The sequence below is a fragment of the Hemitrygon akajei genome, chromosome 6 (assembly GCF_048418815.1).
Source record: "Hemitrygon akajei chromosome 6, sHemAka1.3, whole genome shotgun sequence".
In the NCBI taxonomy this organism is placed as follows: domain Eukaryota; kingdom Metazoa; phylum Chordata; class Chondrichthyes; order Myliobatiformes; family Dasyatidae; genus Hemitrygon; species Hemitrygon akajei.
In genome coordinates this window covers 69,950,494-69,973,674 of record NC_133129.1, presented here as the reverse complement: position 1 = coordinate 69,973,674, position 23,181 = coordinate 69,950,494, and the positions used below count along the sequence as shown (strand labels likewise).

Sequence of the window (23,181 nt, the reverse complement as noted above, 5' to 3'; positions counted from 1 at the left end):
CAAGGCTCTCAGTTTAATATCTCACCTGTAAAACAGGACCACAGAATGAATGCTGTGCTGTCAAAAGAGATATGTAGCCCAGTCTCCAGTGGAAATCAAAAGTCCCACATCATAAGCTAAAAAGGAGGAAAGGAGTTCCTCCTCATGTCCAGGAAACTCCCAGTCCCCCATTTGACTTTCCTATTCAGATATGTGATTGCTGTCACATCACAAACACCCTTGCTCACAATTTGTATTTTAATATTGACATTCTATTTTGGGTGATAAAAAAGTCAGAATTCTTTTGAAAATCCTGAAGGTGAGAAATGAACTGCATTAATTTATGTACTTCCTTTCCTATAGAAATAGAAATTTAAAACTTTAAAACAAGGTATCTTTGGTTACCTGACAAAGTCAATTTTTTGTAAAATCAAGCCAGTGTTTGTTTGGCTTAGGGAAGAAAAGGGAATATTTCCTCGCCTTCACAAAACCACCTCTTGCCATCACCTCCAGTTTTAGAGAAACCTATGGTTATGGCAAATAACACATTTTTTAAAGGAATAGGACAACACGGTAGCATAGATTAGGACTTAAAACATTTAGAATAAATGAATCATTGTTTCAGTGTCAGCAGTTTTGTCCATTAGGTATAAATAGCATAATTTCCAGGCAAACACGAGGAAATCTGCAGATGCTGGAAATTCAAACAACACACACAAAGTGCTGGTGGAACACAGCAGGCCAGGCAGCATCTATAGGGAGAAGCACTGTCGACTTTTCAGGCCGAGACCCTTCGTCAGGACTAACTGAAAGGAGAGATGGTAAGAGATTTGAAAGTAGTGGGGGGAGGGGGAAATGCGAAATGATAGGAGAAGACCGGAGGGGGTGGGGTGAAGCTAAGAGCTGGAAAGGTGATTGGCAAAAGTGATACAGAGCTGAAGAAGGGAAAGGATCATGGGACGGGAGGCCTCGGGGGAAAGAAAGGGGGAGGGGGGAGCACCAGAAGGAGATGGAGAACAGGCAGGGTGATGGGCAGAGAGAGAGAGAAAAAACAAACAACTAAATATGTCAGGGATGGGGTAAGAAGGGGAGGAGGGGCATTAACAGAAGTTACAGAAGTCAATGTTCATGCCATCAGGTTGGAGGCTACCCAGCCGGTATATAAGGTGTTGTTCCTCCAACCTGAGTGTGGATTCATCTTGACAGTAGAGGAGGCCATGGATAGACATATCAGAATGGGAATGGGACGTGGAATTAAAATGTGTGGCCACTGGGAGATCCTGCTTTCTCTGGCAGGCCGAGCGTAGGTGTTCAGCGAAACGGTCTCCCAGTCTGCATTGGGTCTCACCAATGTATAAAAGGCCACACCAGGAGCACCGAACGCAGTATACCACACCAGCCGACTCACAGGTGAAGTGTCGCCTCACCTGGAAGGACTGTCTTGGGCCCTGAATGGTGGTGAGGGAGGAAGTGTAAGGGCAGGTGTAGCACTTGTTCCGCTTACAAGGATAAGTGCCAGGAGGGAGATCGGTGGGGAGGGATGGGGGGGACGAGTGGACAAGGGAGTTGCGTAGGGAGCAATCCTTGCGGAAAGCAGAAAGAGGGGGAAGGGAAAGATGTGCTTGGTAGTAGGATCCCATTGGAGGTGGCGGAAGTTATGGAGAATTATATGTTGGACCTGGAGGCTGGTGGGGTGGTAGGTGAGGACAAGGGGAACCCTATCCCGAGTGGGGTGGCGGGCAGATGGAGTGAGGGCAGACGTGCGGGAAATGGGAGAGATGCGTTTGAGAGCAGAGTTGATGGTGGAAGAAGGGAAGCCCCTTTGTTTAAAAAAGGAAGACATCTCCTTCATCCTGGAATGAAAAGCCTCATCCTGAGAGCAGATGCGGCAGAGACGGAGGAATTGTGAGAAGGGGATAGCATTTTTGCAAGCAACAGGGTGGGAAGAGGAATAGTCCAGGTAGCTGTGAGAGTCTGTAGGCTTATAGTAGATATCAGTACATTAAGCTGTCTCCAGAGATGGAGACAGAAAGATCAAGAAAGTGGAGGGAGGTGTCGGAAATGGACCAGGTAAATTTGAGGGCAGGGTGAAAGTTGGAGGCAAAGTTAATGAAGTCAACGAGCTCAGCATGCGTGCAGGAGGCAGCACCAATGTAGTCGTAGATGTAGCGAAGAAAAAGAGGGGGACGGATACCTGTATAGAGTTGGTACATGGACTGTTCCACAAAGCCAACAAAAAGGCTTTGTGGAACAGTCTCCAGAACCCTACGCGACTTCCTTGTCCACTCGTCCCCCCCATCCCTCCCCACCGATCTCCCTACTGGCACTTATCCTTGTAAGCGGAACAAGTGCTACACCTGCCCTTACACTTCCTCTCTCACCACCATTCAGGGCCCCAGACAGTCCTTCCAGGTGAGGTGACACTTCACCTGTGACTCGGCTGGTGTGGTATACTGCATCCGGTGCTCCTGGTGTGGCCTTTTATATATTGGTGAGACCCGATGCAGACTGGGAGACCGCTTTGCTTAACACCAGCGCCAACACCAACACTCTCCGCCAGAGAACGCAGGATCTCCCAGTGGCCACACATTTTAATTCCATGTCCCATTCCCATTCTGATATGTCTATCCATGGCCTCCTCTACTGTCAAGATGAATCCACACTCAGGTTGGAGGAACAACACCTTATATACCGGCTGGGTAGCCTCCAACCTGATGGCATGAACATTGACTTCTCTAACTTCCGTTAATGCCCCTCCTCCCCTTCTTACCCCATCCCTGACATATTTAGTTGTTTGTTTTCTTTCTCTCTCTCTGCCCATCACCCTGCCTGTTCTCCATCTCCCTCTGGTGCTTCTCCCCCCCCCCTTTCTTTCCCCCGAGGCCTCCCGTCCCATGATCCTTTCCCTTCTCCAGCTCTGTATCACTTTCGCCAATCACCTTTCCAGCTCTCAGCTTCATCCCACCCCCTCCTGTCTTCTCCTATCATTTCCCCCTCCCCCCACTACTTTCAATTGTGGGTAAGGTTATGTTTAGTGGTTTATTCTGACGTTATCACTTTAGACATGAAAAGTAGGAAAAAATAAGTATTTTAGAAATGTCAAAGATTGAGAAATGTTGGTCTTCATAAGGGAATCCAAAAGTCCTTTTACATGCATCACACAAAAAGCAAAGAATGGAGAAACTATGTGGTTTATTAGACTATACTACAGAAGAGCAGGAGTACGAAAATAATTTTACTATAATTATATAGGGCTTTGATGAAAACATTCGTGCTATTTGCAGATATGATCCCTTTATCTCAGATAGATATGGCTGGATTAAATGGAATGCAAAGATTTTGCAGCAGTGTAGCAGGAAAGCAGCGTCCATCATAAAGAACCTCGCCATGCAGGCCATGCTCTCTTCCCACTGCTGCCACCTGAACGGAGGTACAGGAGCCTCATCACCAGGGTCAATAAGTTACCTCTCAGTCATCAGACTCTTGAACCAGATGGGATAACTTAACTCACGCTAACACTGAACCAATTCCACAACTATGGAATCAATTTTAAGGACTCATCTGCAACACGTAAAATCAAAATTCACTGCTTTATTTATTTATGATCATTTTGTATTTGCATAGTTTGTCTTTTACACATTGGTTGTTTGCTTGTGTTTTCATTGATTCAGCTGTGTTACTTCGTATTTACTGTGAACGGCTGCAAGAAAATGAATCGCAATTTCCCAAGGACACGGCCTGGAAGATGAACGTGCCTTTGAGATTCTGAAGTGTCGCTGCCCTGTGGACAGATTTTTGGTTGCCAAAAGATTGTGAAAACTTAGGGAAATGAAAGGAAGGTGGTATCAAGTGAGGAAGTCATGCATGGTCTGACTGAATCAAAGCCAGCATCTTAGCCTGTAAAACCGGTATAGTGATGACATTCAGGCAGGGCTAAATATGCAATGCAACACAATAGCCATAACAATCTTGGGAGAAATCTATGGAAAGCATTCTGGTGAGTCACCAGAACTCACTCACTTCTGGTGAGTTTGGCTGAGTGACGAAACTCAATCTGGTCAAACTGAGTTTGAAAAGAAACTGCAGAAAATTGAGTGATGATTACGCTCTTTCCCACACCAAAAACTACCCCTACCATGAAGACATAGTTACTTAGCTACTCATATCATTGGACAGACCAGAGCTGAGTAAGATTTCAATTCTTTGCAGAGGATTTGAGTCATCTCAGAAGTAATGCTCTCTTGCAGCAGTAAGTAAAAACACTGCAGCGGCAGAGTAAGGAGTGTTTCCTTACTACTACTGTTTCTGCATGTGATTGTAAAGTTATTCCAAATGCTCCTATTCTGTCAGGAGACCAAAGCAGCACAATGCTTTATCAAGATCCTACAACAGCTGTTTTACAACAGGAGCCACCTTGTTTGAACAAGCCTCAACAAAAGTTCAAACTCCACACCGAAGCCAAAAACATTCTTTTGGGGAAAACAGTGCTAAAAGGCCTACCACAGAAAACCCTCTACATTGAAAGCAGCTAGTGATTTTGCATTTAGCAACAAGAGCAGAATCTGGAAAAAAATTGATACTGCTAAGCACTGAATTTGAAAATAATTGGACAAAAGAAACTCGAAGCAAGTTTTTTTTTGTACAGGAATCACAATCAGGAAAATGATTTGCTAAAACCAAGTGGATACATTTCTCCCATGCTTTCCTTACATTTATTTCTCTTCATTTATTGCAAGCAAAATCTAGAGTTAACTTTGCCTTGAATGTCACTACCTACAATTTCATGAATAGGATGCACGATTTTGCTTTGAAGTTAGCATATCCTAGCAAATATCCTGAGAATTACACATGAATAGACAGAAGATGAGTATTTAGTATAAAGTTTCGAGGTGATGCCTTATCTGAATGTCATAACTCAATAAAGATAGTAAAATTTTAACTCAAGTAATCAACCGTTTTTATGGTGTAAGTTTTTATGTGTATGGTGGAATACGTAGCCAATGCATACACTACATTCTTTCTGAAGTCTTTGAGCACCTGAAGTTTATCAAAATGGAGAAATACAGACAAAATATTTCAAAATATTGAGTTAGAGACGGTGAGCCAAATTTAGTTTTAACAATGACATTAATACATACTTTTAGACATCTTTTAACAAGGTAAAATGTTCCAATAAACGTTTCTCCCTGATCATCTAGACTCTGCCATATCTTGAAAAACATAGATTATGTGAAGAACAGACAAAGAAAATCCTCAAAGGGCTATGGAGCAATAGGTTATTTTTATTTGAATGGTGTTCAAAGGATCAGTGATTTCATTTACTAAAGCAGTTTGTGGCAAACAACAGCAAGCTTGCTTCTACGGGAACTCATGCAAGTACAATTACAAAGAAGGCATGATGGTAGCTGTACTGCCATAGAAGATTTGACATGTCATCGAAAACTTTGATAACTATAGATACACAGTGGGGAGTATCCTGACAGGTTGCATCATGGCCTGGTATGGAAACACTAATGCCCAAGAATGAAAAAGCCTATAAGAGTAGTGGATACAGCTCAGACTATCACAGGAAAAGGCCTCCTCCCATTGAGCACATCGGCAAGGAGCACTGCATCCATCATCAAGGACACCCACCATCTATATTCTTGCTGCTGTCATCAGGAAGGAAGTACAAGAACCTTAGGTCCCACACTATCAGGTTCAGAAACAGTTATTAAACACACTGTCAGGTTTCTGAACCAGCATGGATAACTTCACTCACCTCAACACTGAACTAATTCTACAACCTATGGACTCTGCATGTTATGTTCTCAGTATTACTCAATTATTAACCTTTTTTTTGTATTTGCACAAGTTGTCTTCTTTTGCATTTTGTTCATCAGTTTTTGTTTGTGTGTAGTTTTACATTGATCCTATTGTTCTTTTTTTGTTCTACTGTGAATGCCTGCAAGAAAATGAATCTCAGTGACATTTTCACCATATACTTTGAGCTTGAACTTTGAAGTCAGAAATGCCTTACCAGCAGTCTTGAACACAAAAATCAAGACTGACATTCTCACTCAGAAAATGTTACACTGTTGAAAGTTTGTCTTTTGTATGCAACTATAAACCAAGACACGATCTAGTTCAACAGGTGCACACCAACATCATTTCAATACCATGGGGATGTTCTTTCTGGTGTCCTCAAAAGACAACATTAAAACCTGACAACCCATTTATAAACACGTTTCCTTTCACTTCAACAACACTTCAACTGGAAGTGTGAAAAGTAGAATGAAAATGCAATTAATTGAACTTCCCATTCTCACAACAACATGTTCGTCCATGGCCTCCGCAGAGCTGACTATGGATGCGTAATAGAGAAACAGCATCTCATATTCTGCCTTGGTAGTCTCCAACCTGACGGTATGAACATTGATTTCTCTAACTTCCAGTAACCATTCCCCTCTTTTCTTTTTGCCTTTCCCCACTAGTCCCCATCACTGCATCTCTTACCCCTCTCCACCCCCACATGTTCCTCCCATTGGTTCAATTTAATATCAGAGAATGTATACAATAAGCGACCTGAAATTCTTACTCTTTGCAGACATCCACAAAACAGAAAACCCGAAAGAATGAACGTCAGAAAAGTGTTAGAATCCCCAAGCCCCCCTACCCCACTCCCATACACAAGCTGCAGCAAAGCATCAACCCTCCCCCACTAAACATCAGTTTCTCACTTCTTTCCTTTTATTTAATGTTCCACTGTCCTCTCCCTTCAAATTCTGGTTTTTTTACCCTTTGTTTCTACCACCTATCAATTTCTTACACAGTTTCTACTCTCCCCCTCCCTCGCCTGCCTATCACCCCCTAACCTAGCTCTGCTTATCACCTGCAAGCTCTTGCTCTGCCACTACCCAACCATTTTATACAAGCTGTCTCATTTTCTTTCCAGTTGTAATGAAGAGTCTCCTGAAATGTCAACTATCCATTTCCTTCCATATGTACTGTCTGCTCCAGCTTCTTTGTACAAAAATGAAAGAGGTTGTTTCTTTCTCCGGGTAAGAAAAGAAGGTTTTGCTTCTGTGTACCAGCTAATGAGGAGAAAACTTGAGGGGAAAACACAAGCATTCTGTTTGCAGTAAATCATGAAAAGAATGAAACAGATTCAGATATGTCTGTTTTTGAAAGTAAAAAAAATAATCAGAATATCAATTGTGCAATTCTCAAAAAGGAATTATCAGCTTTCTTGTTAATGCAAGACATACGGGATGCGATGCTGGACCACCTCAACAGAGACACTGTAAAAACAAAGCAGTGTTGCGAAATCTATGTAAATTATTGATTCAGCAGCAATTAAAATGCCATGTCTCCTTTAGAATGCACTGCTTCCTCCATACATTTGATAGACGAGCCACCACAGAACGTAAACAACATCCACACAGAGACATCACAGCTGACAAACAAAGCTCTGTCACACTATTTATGAATAGAACCAACGTGTTGAAGCCTAATACGAAAGAAACTGTACTGCTCTGCTCATCAGGGGTAAGTAAAGATAGAATATGTTTAATTCAACCATGACAGAAATCAGTAGATCAATATCATTCAACAGGGAGCACAGTTTTAAAGAAGTGTAACTACAACCAGACTGATCTGAAACGTAATTGAGTTTAGATGCAAACTGAGCAAATTAAAAAAGAAAATATGAATATCAATATTCTATCTTATGCAGCAGCACAAAAGGATTGGCATATGACTAAGAGGTGTCTATCCACTCAAGGTCATCAAAAGAGTGTGGTGGGGGGGAGAAATATTATCATTTTCCCTTCTTACAAAGAAAGACGTAACTTACAATGAACTTATTTTAATGTTGTTTCAGATTAAAAATCAACTACTAAAACTGACCGTGATATTTAAAACATCCATTTCTCCATCAATTCAAGGTCTTAACCCTCCCTCTAACATCGTGCAGCTCTACAAACTTCCAAAGATTTCCACATTCTTCAAAAATGGGAATTATGTACCACCCGATTTTCACCATAGTATCATTGGTAACACGCCTCCTAATGTCAACACCCACAGCTTGGAATTCCTTCTCTGACCTAATCAATCACTCCCTCCTTCAAACTGATTCATACAATTCATACTGTTTTTTTCAGCTTTTATTTGTCTGAACAAATATATCATAGTATTTTATTGTCAAATTTTGCTCAAATTAAGTGACTTGTCACCTTCATTACAGTAAAAGTGCCATCTATAAAGCAGCTCATTGAAAACTTAACCATAACAGACACACATGCGATATTTTCTTAAAAGAACTAATAACATGTTTGACTTTCTAAAAGTATATCCTGGTGCCCAGTGCAAGCACTTAATGATCAGAGTGTAAACTATGCAGTACATACGTTAGGTAGGTACCCCTGCTGTTGATATTCATCATGAGGTCCACTTTCTTCATTGGTGTCTCCAGTGTACCAGTCAGATTTATGGCACTGGCGTTATTTATCAAAATATCTATGCCTGTGGAGAAAAAGGTCAGTCAATAATCTTTTATGTAATAGCTCCAGCCTTTTCAATCCAAACATTTTGCCCACCACCTCAGGGAAGCAGAGACTTGGAATATACCTGAAAGTTCTTGTTTAAGTCATTGCTTTACATTGGCACTGATCCCCTGACAGAAGTCCAGTCCATGAGAGCATGACGTGATCCCTAACTCAGTGCCAGGAATGCAAAAAAATCAATTGAACTGAGGAATTGCTTTAGAGGACATAAAAGAGCACGAGGTCTCTTAAAGAAGCGTATACTCTTAGTATTTTGCTCAGCATTTGCCATCAACACAATCAGAAAATTTAATTAATTGTACTCTTATTGAATAGAGGTGACCCCACATTAAGGAGAGGATATCAGGGGAAAAACATGGGATTTGAGGATCAGGGTTTATGGGAGAAAGGTGCATAGGAGGAGTTCAGACAGATAAATGGTTAAAGTGGAGTGACTTAGTAGTAGTGGGGTAAAGGCCACAAAATCAATTTAAGGGGCTGGCCGTGGCCATTGCACCTCCCCACAATGTAGCATGTCAGAGACAATGCCTCATAGATGAATAAAGTGGCAGTGTTGCATTTCGATTCATCTTTACCATACTCTCTCTTAGGACTGGCAAGAGCATGGTAAAGGAAGGACTGAAGACCCAATCAATGTGGTGACATCACATCCAAATCTTATTGAGTTCATTTTATTAAGTGACCAGAAATAAAAATTGATAAAGTTTGTCATTTATTTTAAATTTTACTTATTTGTCTCCACATAAATTCCATTTCTCGAGTGATTTGTGAATTCTGCAAGGGTAAATTTGGGACATTCCTTAGGATATGGTAGTCGGGAAATCAACTTATGTTTGCTCATTTATCAACTTGGTTGGCCTCAGGAATGATGCCAGCAAAATCAGATCACTTGTCATCAGCTTCAAAAATGAACATAAGGATAAAGAAAGGCCTGTGATGGTGCAGCACCATTCATAACCTCAGGACATCCCAAAGTAACTTACAACCAATGAAGTAATTTTTGAAGTGGGTTCACTGACAGTGAGCGAAAATGACACAGCAAACTCCCTCAAAACTTAGGGGAGGAATAGTGCCAAAAGTTCTTACAAATCTATTTCAGATGATAGAACCAGGCCTGGATTTACTATAAGACACAAGACAAAGGTACAGAACTAGACTGAGTGACTTGAAAGATGACACCTTCTGCAGTACAAGGAGCACCAATGTAGATTCTGGGTTCAGCTATCTAGAGTGGGATTTAAACCCACAATCTGAATGAAAGTCATTAAGGCATGCCTCACAGTGAGGCATATTTGTCATAAATGTCCCAGAAGGAATTCATGACAATCAAATTAAGGCAAATAACATCTGGTACCTTTGGAGGGCTAACAAGTAGATCACCTAAAGTTCCAAGTCATGTGAGAAGATGTAGAGTATTTTGCTATCACTTGCCCACCAAAATCACTGATTGACCAGATCCAATGATGCAATCTCAGTCTTTGTTATGAGGAAATTGTTGTCATTTTTGCCATCCCAACAACATTGCTAGACAATGTTAGTAAACCAAAAGGAAATTGAATGCAAATTGAGATTAGAAGGAAGCCAGTTCTGTCTGGCACTGACAAGCCTCACTCAAGTGGAGATAAAGCTGCCGATAATCAGAAACTGAGATGTAAAAGGGACAAAATAGATGGTCATAAAATGTGCAGAGAGTACATAGGTGATGAATGAATGAATCAGCATCAGGCATATGTCATGAAATTTGTTGCTTGCTGTAGCAGTACATTGAAATAAATAATAATAATGAAGCGAAATATTATAATATACGCATACATACACACACAATACTGTGCAAAAGTCTTCGGCGCATATACCTATATAGCACTGATACCTAAGACTGATGCACAGTACTGTATTTGTTAATGTGGAGCAGAGAGCGAGTTTGTAAGTCTGGTCGGAGCAAAGAATGTTAGGAATGGTGAGGGTGGAGTAACTTGGGAGGGGTGTGAGCCAGCTGACAGAGTGTCAGGGGCCCGGATGGCACCCCAAGACACCAGGCAAGGTCACTTAATTCCAAACAACTGGTTTATTGATCATTACAAAATACCACTCTGATGCTCCTCATTCCCTCCCCTCTCTCTTCTCCCTTTTTCCAACCATGATTTCCCTCTCCTTTCCCACTTCCACTCTCTGTCCACAATTGAGACCCATATCAGAATCAGGTTTATTATCACCGGCGTGTGTCATAAAATTTGTTTATTTTTGAAGCAGCAATACAGTGCAATGCATAAAATCACTACAGTCCCAACCTTGCAAAAGTCATAGGCACCCTAGCCTTGAAAAACTATATAGTCCCCAACCCATTGTTCATATAAATGTGTTTTACAACCAGGGATTTTGAGCAATTTAACTGAGAATTTTTATTTGTGAATCACATGCTTCCTTTTCACAGTAGAGCCCATAAAACAGGGGAAAATTGTAAAGGACGAAAAACTAAAAATCCAAACACTGAAATGACAGCGGTTCAGAAGTATTCGCCCCCCTTTGCTTTGTACTTAGTTGAACCACCACTCGCAGCAATTACAGCCAATAGTCTTTTTGGAGAAGCCTCTATTAAGCTTTGCACAACGTGTTGGAGTAAGATTTCCCATTTCTCCTTGCAAAATTGCTCAAGCTCTACCAGGTTAGTCGGGGAGCAATGAACAGCAATAGTGAGGTTTTGCTAGAGATGTTTGATCGGGTTAAGGTTAGCACTCTGACTGGGCCATTCAAGGGCATCAATTTTCTTCATTTGGAGCCACTCCATGGTTGGTCTGCCAATGTGCTTTGAGTCACTATCCTGCTGAAAGACAAATTTCCTCCCCAGATTAAACTTTCTGGCACAGGCTAGCAAGTTTTTAATCCAGGAACTCTCAGTATTTTAGCAGCATTCTTCTTGACATCAATCCTGACCAGATTTCCAGTCCCTGCTGCTGAAAAACATCCTCAAACCATGATGCCAACTCCACCACACTTTGCAGTAGGGATGGTGTTACCTGGTTGATGCACAATATTAGATTTACATTACCTGTACTGCTTAGTGTTGAGGCCGAAAGTTTCCACTTTAGTCTCATCTGACCACAAGACCTTCTTCCACATCTTCACAGTTCTTCTACCTGATGCTTTACAAAGTCTTTACGAACAAGGATATGGGTTTTTTTTAAAAACCAGGGCTTCTTCCTTACCACTATTCCATAAATACCCTTTTTGTGCATGGCTTTGTGCAAGCATGGAACCAGGAAATTCATCTCCAATTGCAGCCACCGACTTCTGCAGCTTACTCAGAGTGACTATTGGCATCACAGTAGCTTCTCTTAAACTTGCCATTCTCCTCCAGTGACTAAGTCTAGAGGGGCAGCCTGATCTAGACAGTGTTGCTGTTGTTTCATGTTTATTCCCCACTTTTTCACGATGGACTTCACGAGCACTGAGGTATGTTCAGTGCCTTTGAGATGGTTTTGAACCCTTCCCCAGATCTTTGCTTCTCTAATATAATTTCCCTGACTTGTCTTGAATGCCTTTTTGCGTCAATTTGGTTTGCTCTGTTGAAAAACTACCATACTGTTAGACCTTACAGAGAGAGGGGGCATTTATTCTTATGAATTAATTGAAAACAGGTGATCCTCTAATTTTCTACATCAACAAATATTGATATTACACATTAACAAATAAGGTAATATATTGCTACTGAATAAAGTTAGTGTAGTAATTACGAAGGGGATGAATACTTCATCAGCCTCAAAATTTTGGTTTTTAATTTTTAGTAAAATGATCACAGATTTTGAAATTTTTCTTTTGATTTTAAGACCATAAGACCATTCTTTTGAATTGACATGATTCACAATGTTTTGTGGATTAGCTCAAAAAAAGATATAAAAAATAGGGAGGTAGTGTTCATGGGTTCATTGTCTATTCAGAAATCTGATGGCAGAGGGGAAGAAGGTGTCTCTGAAACATTCACCAAGTCTCTTCTGTCTCCTATACCTCCTCTTTCATAGTAGTAATGAAAGGAGGGCGTGACATGGATGATGGGGTCCTTTTTAAGGCATCACCTTTTGAAGATGTTGATGCTGGAGAGGGTAGTATCCATGATGGAGCAGGCTGAGTTTCCAACTTTCTTTTTCTGATCCTGTGCAGTACCAGATGGTGATGCAACCAGTTAGAACACTCTCCAAAGTATGTCTGTAGAAATTTGCAAGTCTTTAATGAAAGTCCTATTGAAATATAGCAGCTGTCATTCCTTCTTTGTAATTGCATCAATAAGTTGGCTGCATGATAGATCATCAGACATATTAACACCCAGGAACTTGAAACTGTTTACCCTTTCCACTTCTGTCCCTCGATGAGGGCTGGTGTGTGTGTCTTTGACTTCCCTTTCCTGACAATCAATTTGTTGATGTAACTGATTTTGACTGCAAGGTTGTTATGACACCATTCAACCAGCTGATCTATGTCACTCCTATACACCTCCTCGTTACTATCTGAAATTCTGCCAATGACAGTTGTGTCATTGGCAAACTTATACATGGCATTTGAGCTGTGCCTAACCACACAGTTGTGGGTGTAGAGAGAGTAGAGTAGTAAGGAAGGCAAGGATCTAGTTGTAGAGGGAGGTGCAGAGGCCCCAGGCTTTGGAATGTGATAAAGGTCAAGAGATGAACATCCCAGATTTTGCCTTTATTCAGTCAGTAGTTTCAAAAAGACTTCTCACAATAGCATCACACAGATGTACACCTTATTGTCTTCCAAGCCTGCATACTGAAAAAACAATAGTACAAAACACATTGGAAGATCAGTGTCAGCCCGCTGAACCATCCACTCCACCAGCTGTCAAGCTCTGGACTCCAGAGGCAATGTATTCATGCGAAGTTTCATGACAAGGGTGCTTGATGTGAGGGTAAGGTAATGGAAGTTATCTACATGGACTTTAGTAAGGCATTTGATAATGTCCCTCATGGTGGCTGATGCAGAAGATAAAGACCAATTGCAAGTTTGGATTTGGAATGGACTTGCCCATGGAAGACAGAGTAGGAGTGGAAGGTTGTTATTGTGGCTGGAGGTCTGTGACCAGAGTCGTGATGTTTTGCAAAGATTGATGCTGGGACCTCTGGTGATTGTGATATACGTTAATGATTCAGACGAAAATGGAGATGAGTGGATTAGCATGTATGCAGGTGACACACAAGTTGGTGGATTGTGGACAGTGTGAAGGACTATCAAAGAATACAGTGGGATACAGATCAGTTACAGATATGTGCAGAGAAGTGGCAGATGGAATTTAATCGAGTAAGAACCGATGAGGAACCCTGGAAGGTCAAATGAAAGAAGACTGTATGCAGTTAATTGTACGCCCTTTAATAGCACCGATGAATGGAGGGATCTTGGAATCCAGGTCTATAGTTCAATGAACATGGTTAAGTATGTAAGTGGATATGGTAGCAAAGATGTGGCATGTTTGCCTTCATTGGTAGGGAAGATAAGTAAGGAAGTCATACTGCAGCTGTATAAAATTTCAGTCAGACTGCACTTGTATTGCATGCAGTTCTGGTTGACCTATTATCGAAATAGTGTGTTGACTATGGAAATGGTACAGAAAAGGTTTACCAGGATGCTGTCTGGATTAGAAGGTATCAGCTATAAGCAAAGGTTGGACAAACGTAGGTTGTTCTCTTTCAAGCTCAGAGGCTAAGGCAGCTATAAATGAGGTATTTAAGGTTACAAGAGACATTGATAGGGTAGACAGTCAATATCGTTTCTACAGGGTAGAAATACAGACACCAGAGGTTATACCTTTAAGGTTAGAGGGGTGAAATTTGAAGACAACATGAGAGGCAAGTTTTGTTTTCTTTTACACAGGCCGTGGTAGGTGCCTGAAGTAGGTTGGCAAAGGTGAAGTGGAATCAGACATTTTGGTGGAGTTTCAAAGGCTTTTAATACAGAGTGAATGGAGGGACCAGGATGATACATGAGGAGGTTTAACATACGTTGGTATCAAGAACAACACAGTATCACTGGCAAAATGGTCTATCCAGTATAGTACTATTCTATGTTCTCTGTGGGTTGAGGAGTTTACCTTACTTCACATCCATCTCCTCAGCTTTAAACCACCTTGTCTCAATTAAATCTTCAATCTGGATGGAAATGCTAATTGAAGTTGTTTTCAAATGAATAGTACTAAATAATATCAGTTAAACCTGTTTTAGAATACAGGCAGTCCCCGAGTTACGAACGTCTGACTTACGGACAACTCGTACTTACGAACTAAAGAAGGAGACCGCCGTCCGCCATTTTAAGCTGTTGCCGTTGACACTGTGTTGTGTAACTTTGTATTTGGCTTAAATTTTTCTTAGTAAGATTCACCCTGACACCGCCTCCCCCCCAAGTTTCCGGTCAGATAGTGGCGCAGTGAGATCAGTGCTGGGCTTGAGAACAGAGGTTCGATCCGGTGACAGTCCACTCCCGTACCGGGTTGATGTCGATCCAGTGACTCCCGTACCATACGTGCCGGGTTGATGTCGAGCTCACAACTTGACCTCATAAAAAAAAACACTGCCACCTCCAGTTTAAATTCCCACATGGAATATTGTGGAGGATCAAATACCCAAACCCAGCACAGCCCCCACTTGTCCCATTTAGCCTGTCTTAGTGAGGTAGTTCTTAGGACCCGGCGGACACTGGGACCCGCCGCCTGCAGTGTTTCTGCTCCGTTGACAGGAAGTGATCGCGATTGAAAATAAAGTGGAAATAATAAAGCGTTTGGAAAGAGGTGAAACGCCATTGGTTATTGGAAAAGCGTTAGGCTACAATCGGTCAACAATCGGAACAATTTTAAAGGATAACAGATCAAGTGAGAATAATGGAGCATGTGAAACGCCCTGCCCCGATGAAAGCTACAATTATTACTAAGCAACACAGTGGTTTAATTATTGGAATACATATGTTTCTTAAGTGTTTTATATGCATAGAAAGGTAAAATATATACTATATACTAAGGCAAACTTTTGACGAACTGACGCTAAATACCGGATGTACTTGTTCCGACTTATGTACAAATCCGACTTAAAGACGGACTCAGGAACTCGTACGTAACCCGGGGACTGCCTGTAATTGTTTTAAGTATTTTTGCTAATCACTTACTTCTATTTTCTATAAAAGACCTGTGCTAAACAACTAGCTCGTGTGTTTACTGACATCTTTAACCGCTCACTTCAGCAATCTGAGGTACTCACCTCCATCAAGCTGGCCTAAATCATCCAGTGCCCAAGAAGATCTTGGTAACCTGCCTCACTGACCATCATCCAGTAGCGCTTACATCCACTGTGATGAACTGCTGAGAGGTTGGTCATGAAACATATCAACTCCTGCCTGAAGAGTGGCTCTAATTCATCACAACAGGTCAAAGGCAGATACCATTTCAATGATTTTTCACTCAACCCTGGAATATCTGGGCAATGAAGATGCAATCATCAGGATGCTCTTCATTGACTACAGTTCAGCATTCAATACTATCATCCTATCAAAACTAATCAGTAAGCTCCAACACCTATGCCTCAATACTTCCTTGTGTAATTGGATGTTCAATTTCTTCACTTGTAGATCCCAGTCATTCTGGATTGGCAATAACATCTCCTCCACTGTAGTGTTCTCGCTCAGGTGTAAGAGAACGCTGAACTAAACACCGAGGTAAACCGTAGTCAATGAAAACAGGATCGCAGTAAGATTAACCGTTTACTGTTCACTCTTCCACATTAACGTATGGTGAAAACTGTTAATAAAACAATACAAGATTTGTACAGTATTTGTTTCCTTCTTGATATCACATTTACATCGTAAATACTTGCAAAAGTAAACTACAACAACTACATTACATTAAAATGCAGCATACAGTCGGAATCTACCTACGCCATTGACTGCTTTAAATACACTTCAACACGACTATCCGCAACTCTTTAACTAACGAAAACATAAACCTTATCAACCGTCATTACTTTTAACAGAATCAGTGTTAACATTTTAATTCAACATATCGATTATCTCATGAACTTACGGCGTTGTTTCACTATGTTTCTAATGCGTAGAAAGACAACTTTTCTTGCGCTGATCTTGCACATGTGAGCCCCCTCCTTCCCATTTCTCCAAACCGGTATTTTCCCACAAGACGCGGCGAAACCGGATGTGACGTCATCACATGCCGCGATATATCACAGACAACGAATTTACTTTAAACAATCCTAACTTTAACTAAAAAATGCTAACAAATGAATTACTAAAGCAAAAATATAATAAACTAAACAAATGCCATAAAGGCAACACACTCCCCGCTTGACCTTCGTAAGGTCACAATGAACATAATACAAAACTTCAGTCTCTAAATCAGTTGTTAGGTAGAAGTAGAATGACTTCTGTAGCTGGCCTTTGGTAAATTTTCACATCACCTTGGTCGGTAGTTTTCAACTCAACCTTCCTGACATGTCCATCCCTACTAGGGATGTGGCAGTGATTCTGGCCATTGGCCAGCTGTTGCGGGCGATTTGCTTGTCCCTGAGCAGGACTAAATCTCCAACTTGAAGATTCCTGCAGGGTTCTGTCCACTTTTGTCTGTGTTGCAACAAAGGTAGATATTCCTGTCTCCAACGAGACTGGAACCGATTTGCCAGAGCCTGGACCTGTCTCCATTGCTTTGTGTACAAATCCTTATCAGAGAAGTCCCCTGGTGGAGGGGGGGCTCCTGCCTTCTGCGTAAGGAGCATTGGTGACGAGAGTATGAAGGGGTTTTCCGGGTCAGAAGACACGGGTAGGAGTGGTCGTGCATTTATAATGGCTGTGACCTCTGCCATTAGTGTGCACAGTACCTCGTGGGTCAATCGGGTGCGTTGCTGCATCTCAGGTTTCCTTTTCAGGGTTTTTTGCAAGGACGTGAACTGCTTGACTGCCTGCTCTTTGTTGTTTGGCAAGCACTGGCGTGGTTCTCTGAAAGGTAGTGGGGCGACCCAATTATTTGCTTCATCTCTAAAGACCTTGGTGTCCTTTGTTTTTAAGAAAATGGCATCTTGAGCTGATGGAGCAAGTTTATTATCATGCTCAGTTTGAGCGAAGACTGACTGACCCAGCGTCTCGTCAGTTACTTTACATTTGTTAAAGCCTTGTCGTGCTTCCTTAATACACATGACACTTGTGCGGGGTTGAAAAATTGAATGGCGGCCACTCTCTAGCACATTGGTCTTGAACGTGTTAACCATCGGTTTGTGTACATTGCCAGGGCACACCTCTCCTATCACCACCCAGCCCAGATCCAGGCGTTGCGCAAAGGGGGCGTCGTGTGGTCCATTGACCTGCTGCCTAACCTTGTGCACCCGGAGAACATCTCTTCCTAATAGCAGGAGTATTTCTGCTTTTGGATCCAGTTCTGAGATGTGCTTGGCAACGTGGTGGAGATGTGGCTGGTGTAGCACCGCACATGGCGTCGGGATTTCAGTGCGGTTATTCAAAGAGTGGAGGGAGACAGATGACGACTTTACCATCCAGGGACTCGAGCTGGAAGCCTTCTGCCTTCCTTCCATAAGTTTCCACGCTGCCTGAGCAAGTTCTAAGGTAGTATGGGAACTGATTACTCTCAATGTGGAACAAGTTAAAGAACTCTGGACTGACTAGTGAGCGATTGCTCTGATCGTCCAGAATTACATAGGCTTTGATGGCCTTGTCTTTGGCTCCCTTAGGGTACACCTTAGTGAGGCAGATCTTTGAACAAGAACGGCTTGACTGAGCTTGACCGCAAACTTCTGTGCAGCTCGAGCTGACAACAGTTGTCCTGGAGTGAGCCTCTCCCTCCTCGCCGTCCTGTTGTGGGGGTGAAAGAGCTTTGTTGGTTTGCGGTAACAGGCCGGGATGCATGGCCCCATTGTGATTAGTGCTATTACTTCACGGCGATCGTACACTCTCTAGCAAGGTGAGAGGTAGAGGAACAGCATTTAAAACATATTTTTTTCTCCTTGAGAAGGGCCATCCTCTCTTCAAGGGGTTTTTCCCTAAACGTTCTGCATTTTTTGAGGGGGTGGGGTTTGTTATGTAATGGACAATTCTTGCTAGGGTCGTTGTTTGTTGTAAAGGCTTCAGTCTTAAGCACTGAGACTGGTTTATTAATGTTGAAATTATTCGAAGAGGATTTATCTGGCTTGGTGTAAATTGTACTGCTTCCTGGACCCATGAGGCTAGGGTCGTTTCGCTTCTTCACCTCCTTGCACACAAACCTAGTGAAATACTCAAAGGGATTAAATCGACCTTTGTGGTCTTCCTTGTACTCTGAGGCAACAGACACCCACCTTTCCTGCAGCCCAAATGGAAGTTTGTCCACGATTTGTCTAATCCCGTATGGAGTATCTAGGTATACTAGACTAGTTGAGTAGCCATCTTCTTTGGCGCCTTGAATCTCCATGAGTAAATCTCCGAGCTCTCTTAACTTAGTGTGGTCCTTGGCTGACACCTTAGGAAAATTTTCCAGACATCGGTATAGCGCCGCTTCAATAATTTCGGGGGCCGAAGTCTCTCCCATGCTTTGCTTAAGGCTAGCTTGGGGTTGTTGATGTACACTGAACGTATGCGTCTCACCTGTTTGCATGATTCTTTTCCCAGCCATTTCGCCATAAGATCCAACTCTTGGGTTGCTCTGAGCTGGACCCCGTCGATAGCATTGGTGAATGTGAAGTACCATGCACGGTAATTTTCAGGTTTATCGTCAAACTGGTATAGTCCTGAAGTGACGAGATCTCGTCGTGCTAAATACTGTGCCATGGGTTCAACTGCAAGTAGCATGCGGGCTGTGGGAATATGTCGGCGGGTATATGACTGAGGGCGTACATCTGTTATGGAATTTGCTGTTCTGAATTCGGCCTTTGGCTCTCTTCTTGCCAAATCTGGTAAGTTTGGTGTCGAGAAGTATTTGTCATCAGCCCTTTCATTCTTCAATTCATCGCGGATTTGCGAGGGTAAGTTGTCTTCCTCGGATGGATGTGATGCAATTGGGCCTCTCTGAGACTCCTCATGAAATGGGACGTTATCAAATAAGTATGGAGAGGAAGAACGAATCTTCCAGTCTATTTGAGATTGGACATAGTCGCTTGTGCGTTCCAATCTGATCTTTTCTGAAGTAGATTTTACGTCAACCGGATCATGCATTTCTTCAGCATCTTCTATTAATTCTGCTTCCACCCTGGCAGCTTCTGCTTCTCGTTGTAGCGTCAGCACTTCTAACTCTGACGCTATCCTTGCCCTTTCCAACTGGTTTTCGGCTTCTCTGGCAGCCGCTTCCATTTTCAATTTTGCTTCTTGTTTGGCGTAGAGCGCTCACACCTTGGCGGATTCTGCTTTAGCTCTTGCATGGGCGGCCTTACTTGATGATGCCCTACTGCCCCTGTCGCTGGATGGCAACGACTTGATGCTGGATCGAGTTGTCATTGCAGCACTTGAAACACACAATCATTAGCAGCACAGTGCACCACAAGGTTGTGTGCTTAGTCCCCTTCTCTATTCACTTGATACTTATGACTGCGAAGCTAAGTACAGCTCCAATGCGATATTCAACTTTGCTGACAACACTATTGTTGTTGGCCAGATCAAAAGGTAGTAAGGAATCAGCATGTAGGACAGAGAAAATCTGGGTGAATGGTAATATAACAACAACCTTTCAATCGATGCCAGCAAAAGCAAAGAGCTGACTATAGGATGATGAAACTAGAGGTCCACGAGTCAGTTCTCATCAGCGAAAAGGAGGTGGAGGAGGTCATTAACTTTAATTCCTTGGCGTTATCATTTCAGAGGATCTACTCTGAGACCAGCATGTAACTGCCTTTACAAAGAAGGCATGTCAGTGCCTCTACTTTCTTAGAGGTTTGTGCAGATTTGGCATGTCATCTAAAACTTTGACAAACTTCCACAGATTGAATTAAGTTGAATTGAATTGACTTTATTACTTACATCCTTTATATACATGAAGAGTAAAAATCTTTGTTATGTCTCCAACTAAATGTGCAATTTATAGTCATTTGCAATAAATAATATGTACAACAGGACAGTTAATACAACATAGAAATACAATTGTATCAGCGTGAATTAAATCAGTCTGATGGCCTGGTGGAAGAAGCTGTCCAGGAGCCTATTGGTCCTGGCTTGTATGCTGTGGTACCATTTCCTGGATGGTAACAGCTAGAACAGTTTTGTGGTTGGGGTGACTCAGTTCTCCAATGATCCTTTGGGCCCTTTTTACACACCCATTTTTGTAAATGTCCTGTGAATAGTGGGAAGTTCACATCTACAGATGAGCTGGGCTGTCTGCACCACTCTCTGCAGAGTCCTGCAATTGAAGGAAGTACAGTTCCTATACCAAGCAGTGATGCAGCCAGTCAGGATGCTCTGAGTTGTGCCCCAGTAGAAAGTTCTCAGGATTTGGGAGCCCATACCAAATTTCTTCAACCGTCTTGAGGTGAAAGAGGTGCTGCTGTGCTTTTCTCACCACACAGCCGGTATGTACAGACCACGTGAGATCCTCGGTGATGTGTGTGCCAAGGAACTTAAAGCTGTTCACCCTCTCAACTACAGATCCATTGTTGTCAAAAGATGTTTAGCCTGTGTCCATTCCTCCGGTGGTCCACAACCAGCTCCCGTTTTTGCGACATTCAGGGGGAGGTTGTTTTCTTGACACCGTGTCAGGGTGATGACTTCTTCTCTGTAGGCTGCCTTGTTATTATTTGAGATTAGGCCAATCAATGCAGTATCGTCAGCAAATTTAATTAGCAGATTGGAGCTGTGGGTGGCAACACAGTCTTGAGTATACAGAGGGTAAAGGAGGGGGCTTAGGACACAGCACAATGGAGGGTATCCTGACTGGTTACATCATGGCCTGCTATAGAAACACCAATGATAATGAATGGAAAAGCCTAAAAAAAAGCAGTAGATACAATTCAGTCCATCATGCAAAAGCCCCCCCCCGTAATTGAGCATATCTGCAAGGAGCATCGACACAAGAAAACAGCATCCATCATCAAGGACCCATCCCATCCAGGCTGTGCTGTCTTCCCACTGCTGCCATTGGGAAGGAGATACAGGAGCTTGAGGTCCCACACCATCAGGTTCAGGAACAGTTACCACCACATTCCTATACCAGCATTATAACTTCACTCTGCTCAGATCCCACGATCTATGGATTTACTTTCAAGAGATCTACAACTCATGTTCTCAATATTGTTTATCGATCTGTGTGTTTATTTACTCATCTATCGATCAAGCTTTTTTCCTATTTGCACAGTTTGTCTTCTTTTGCACATTGGTGTTTGTCCATCTAAGCATAGCTTTTCATTGATTCTATTGTGTTTCCTGGTATCTGCTGTGAATGACTGCAAGAAAATGAATCTCAGGATGGTATATGGTGACATTACATACTTTGATAATAAATTTACTTTGGACTTTCTATTTGAATTATTCTTAAATGTCACAGACATTTAAAAATAATTTAAAAGACTTTGACAACATATGCCTTCGAGGGTGAGGCTTCAGAATCTGCCACCAATGCCAAGCTGTCAGTTGCAGATCACTCCATTTTGCAGCACTAATTCAACTGAACCTACAAAACTGCGAAAGTGTCCAGGAATCGCATGGATGGGAAGCATGGGTAGCAGGCTAGTTCAAACACAAACCAGCCTCTAGTGCTCTTCTGTTAACGCCAACACGTGGAACTTCTACAAAATAGATTTTTGTGAAATGTTAATAAACACTGTATATATTCTATGTGTGGATCGTGGCTTCTAGGCTGTAAATCATGGTAAGATTAACCTTGGTTGCTATGTGTTTCTGTATTTGATTTACCCCTCATGCACTTGGTGCAATTTAACAGTTCAAACATAATAAATTGTTAGGATCCCTTCCTCCAACTTCCATAGAGCACTTTGGAACAATTCACTGCATTAAAAGCACTGCATTAAAAAATTTGTTTTTTTTTAAAATAAGGTAGAAGTAAAAGAAGGTGAAGGCAGAATGTGCATAAAACAAATAAATATTTCATACTTGTACTGAAAAACTGATGGCATAAGGTGAGCTAAAGTACAATTTTTGGTGGAGGGCTTTCACAGATCCTTACATGGTAATGCATAAACTAAAATAAAGACAACATATTGAAAGGCCTGTATCCCATTCCAATCAACTCAATGTTGAAGTACCAATCATCCAGGTCTCCAATTTTCCATAGTGTTTGGTCTCCTAACAAAATAGGTGAGCTAAATCCGAATATTCAGAATATAAACGTAAACTAGCCAAGAACATAACTGTACACAAAAAGGCTATACAGCAAAATGGTCCATGTTCACCCTTATATTTTCCATATGGAAAAAAAATACACAAACACTGCCCATTTCTATGCAGCCCTAGCGTAGAGTCCTAATCATTGATGAACAGGCTCCACAACTGCCAAAGGGTCCATAATTGATATTAAAAATGTAACTAACCTACTAAATGGCCAAGGGAACATAAGGGATCATGCTTCATAATTTCAGGCTAGGGGTTTAGGGACAGGAATGCAATGGAATTAGAGGATAGTCTTAAGAGTCCACTTTACATTCGAAGGACAGCGATGTGGACGTGTGACATTCATGGACCT

The 23,181-nt window shown here is 42.0% G+C and overlaps 1 protein-coding gene across 1 annotated transcript in view; it reads right to left on the bottom strand.

Annotated features, from left to right (window-relative positions):
- The window catches only part of hsdl2 (hydroxysteroid dehydrogenase like 2), a 160,835-nt gene that overhangs the window by 90,046 nt on the left and 47,608 nt on the right, over nucleotides 1–23,181 (bottom strand). The window contains exon 4 of the mRNA XM_073048607.1: nucleotides 8,367–8,481. Within this exon, the coding sequence (XP_072904708.1) occupies nucleotides 8,367–8,481 (115 nt within the window). The remainder of the gene's footprint in view (nucleotides 1–8,366; nucleotides 8,482–23,181) is intronic.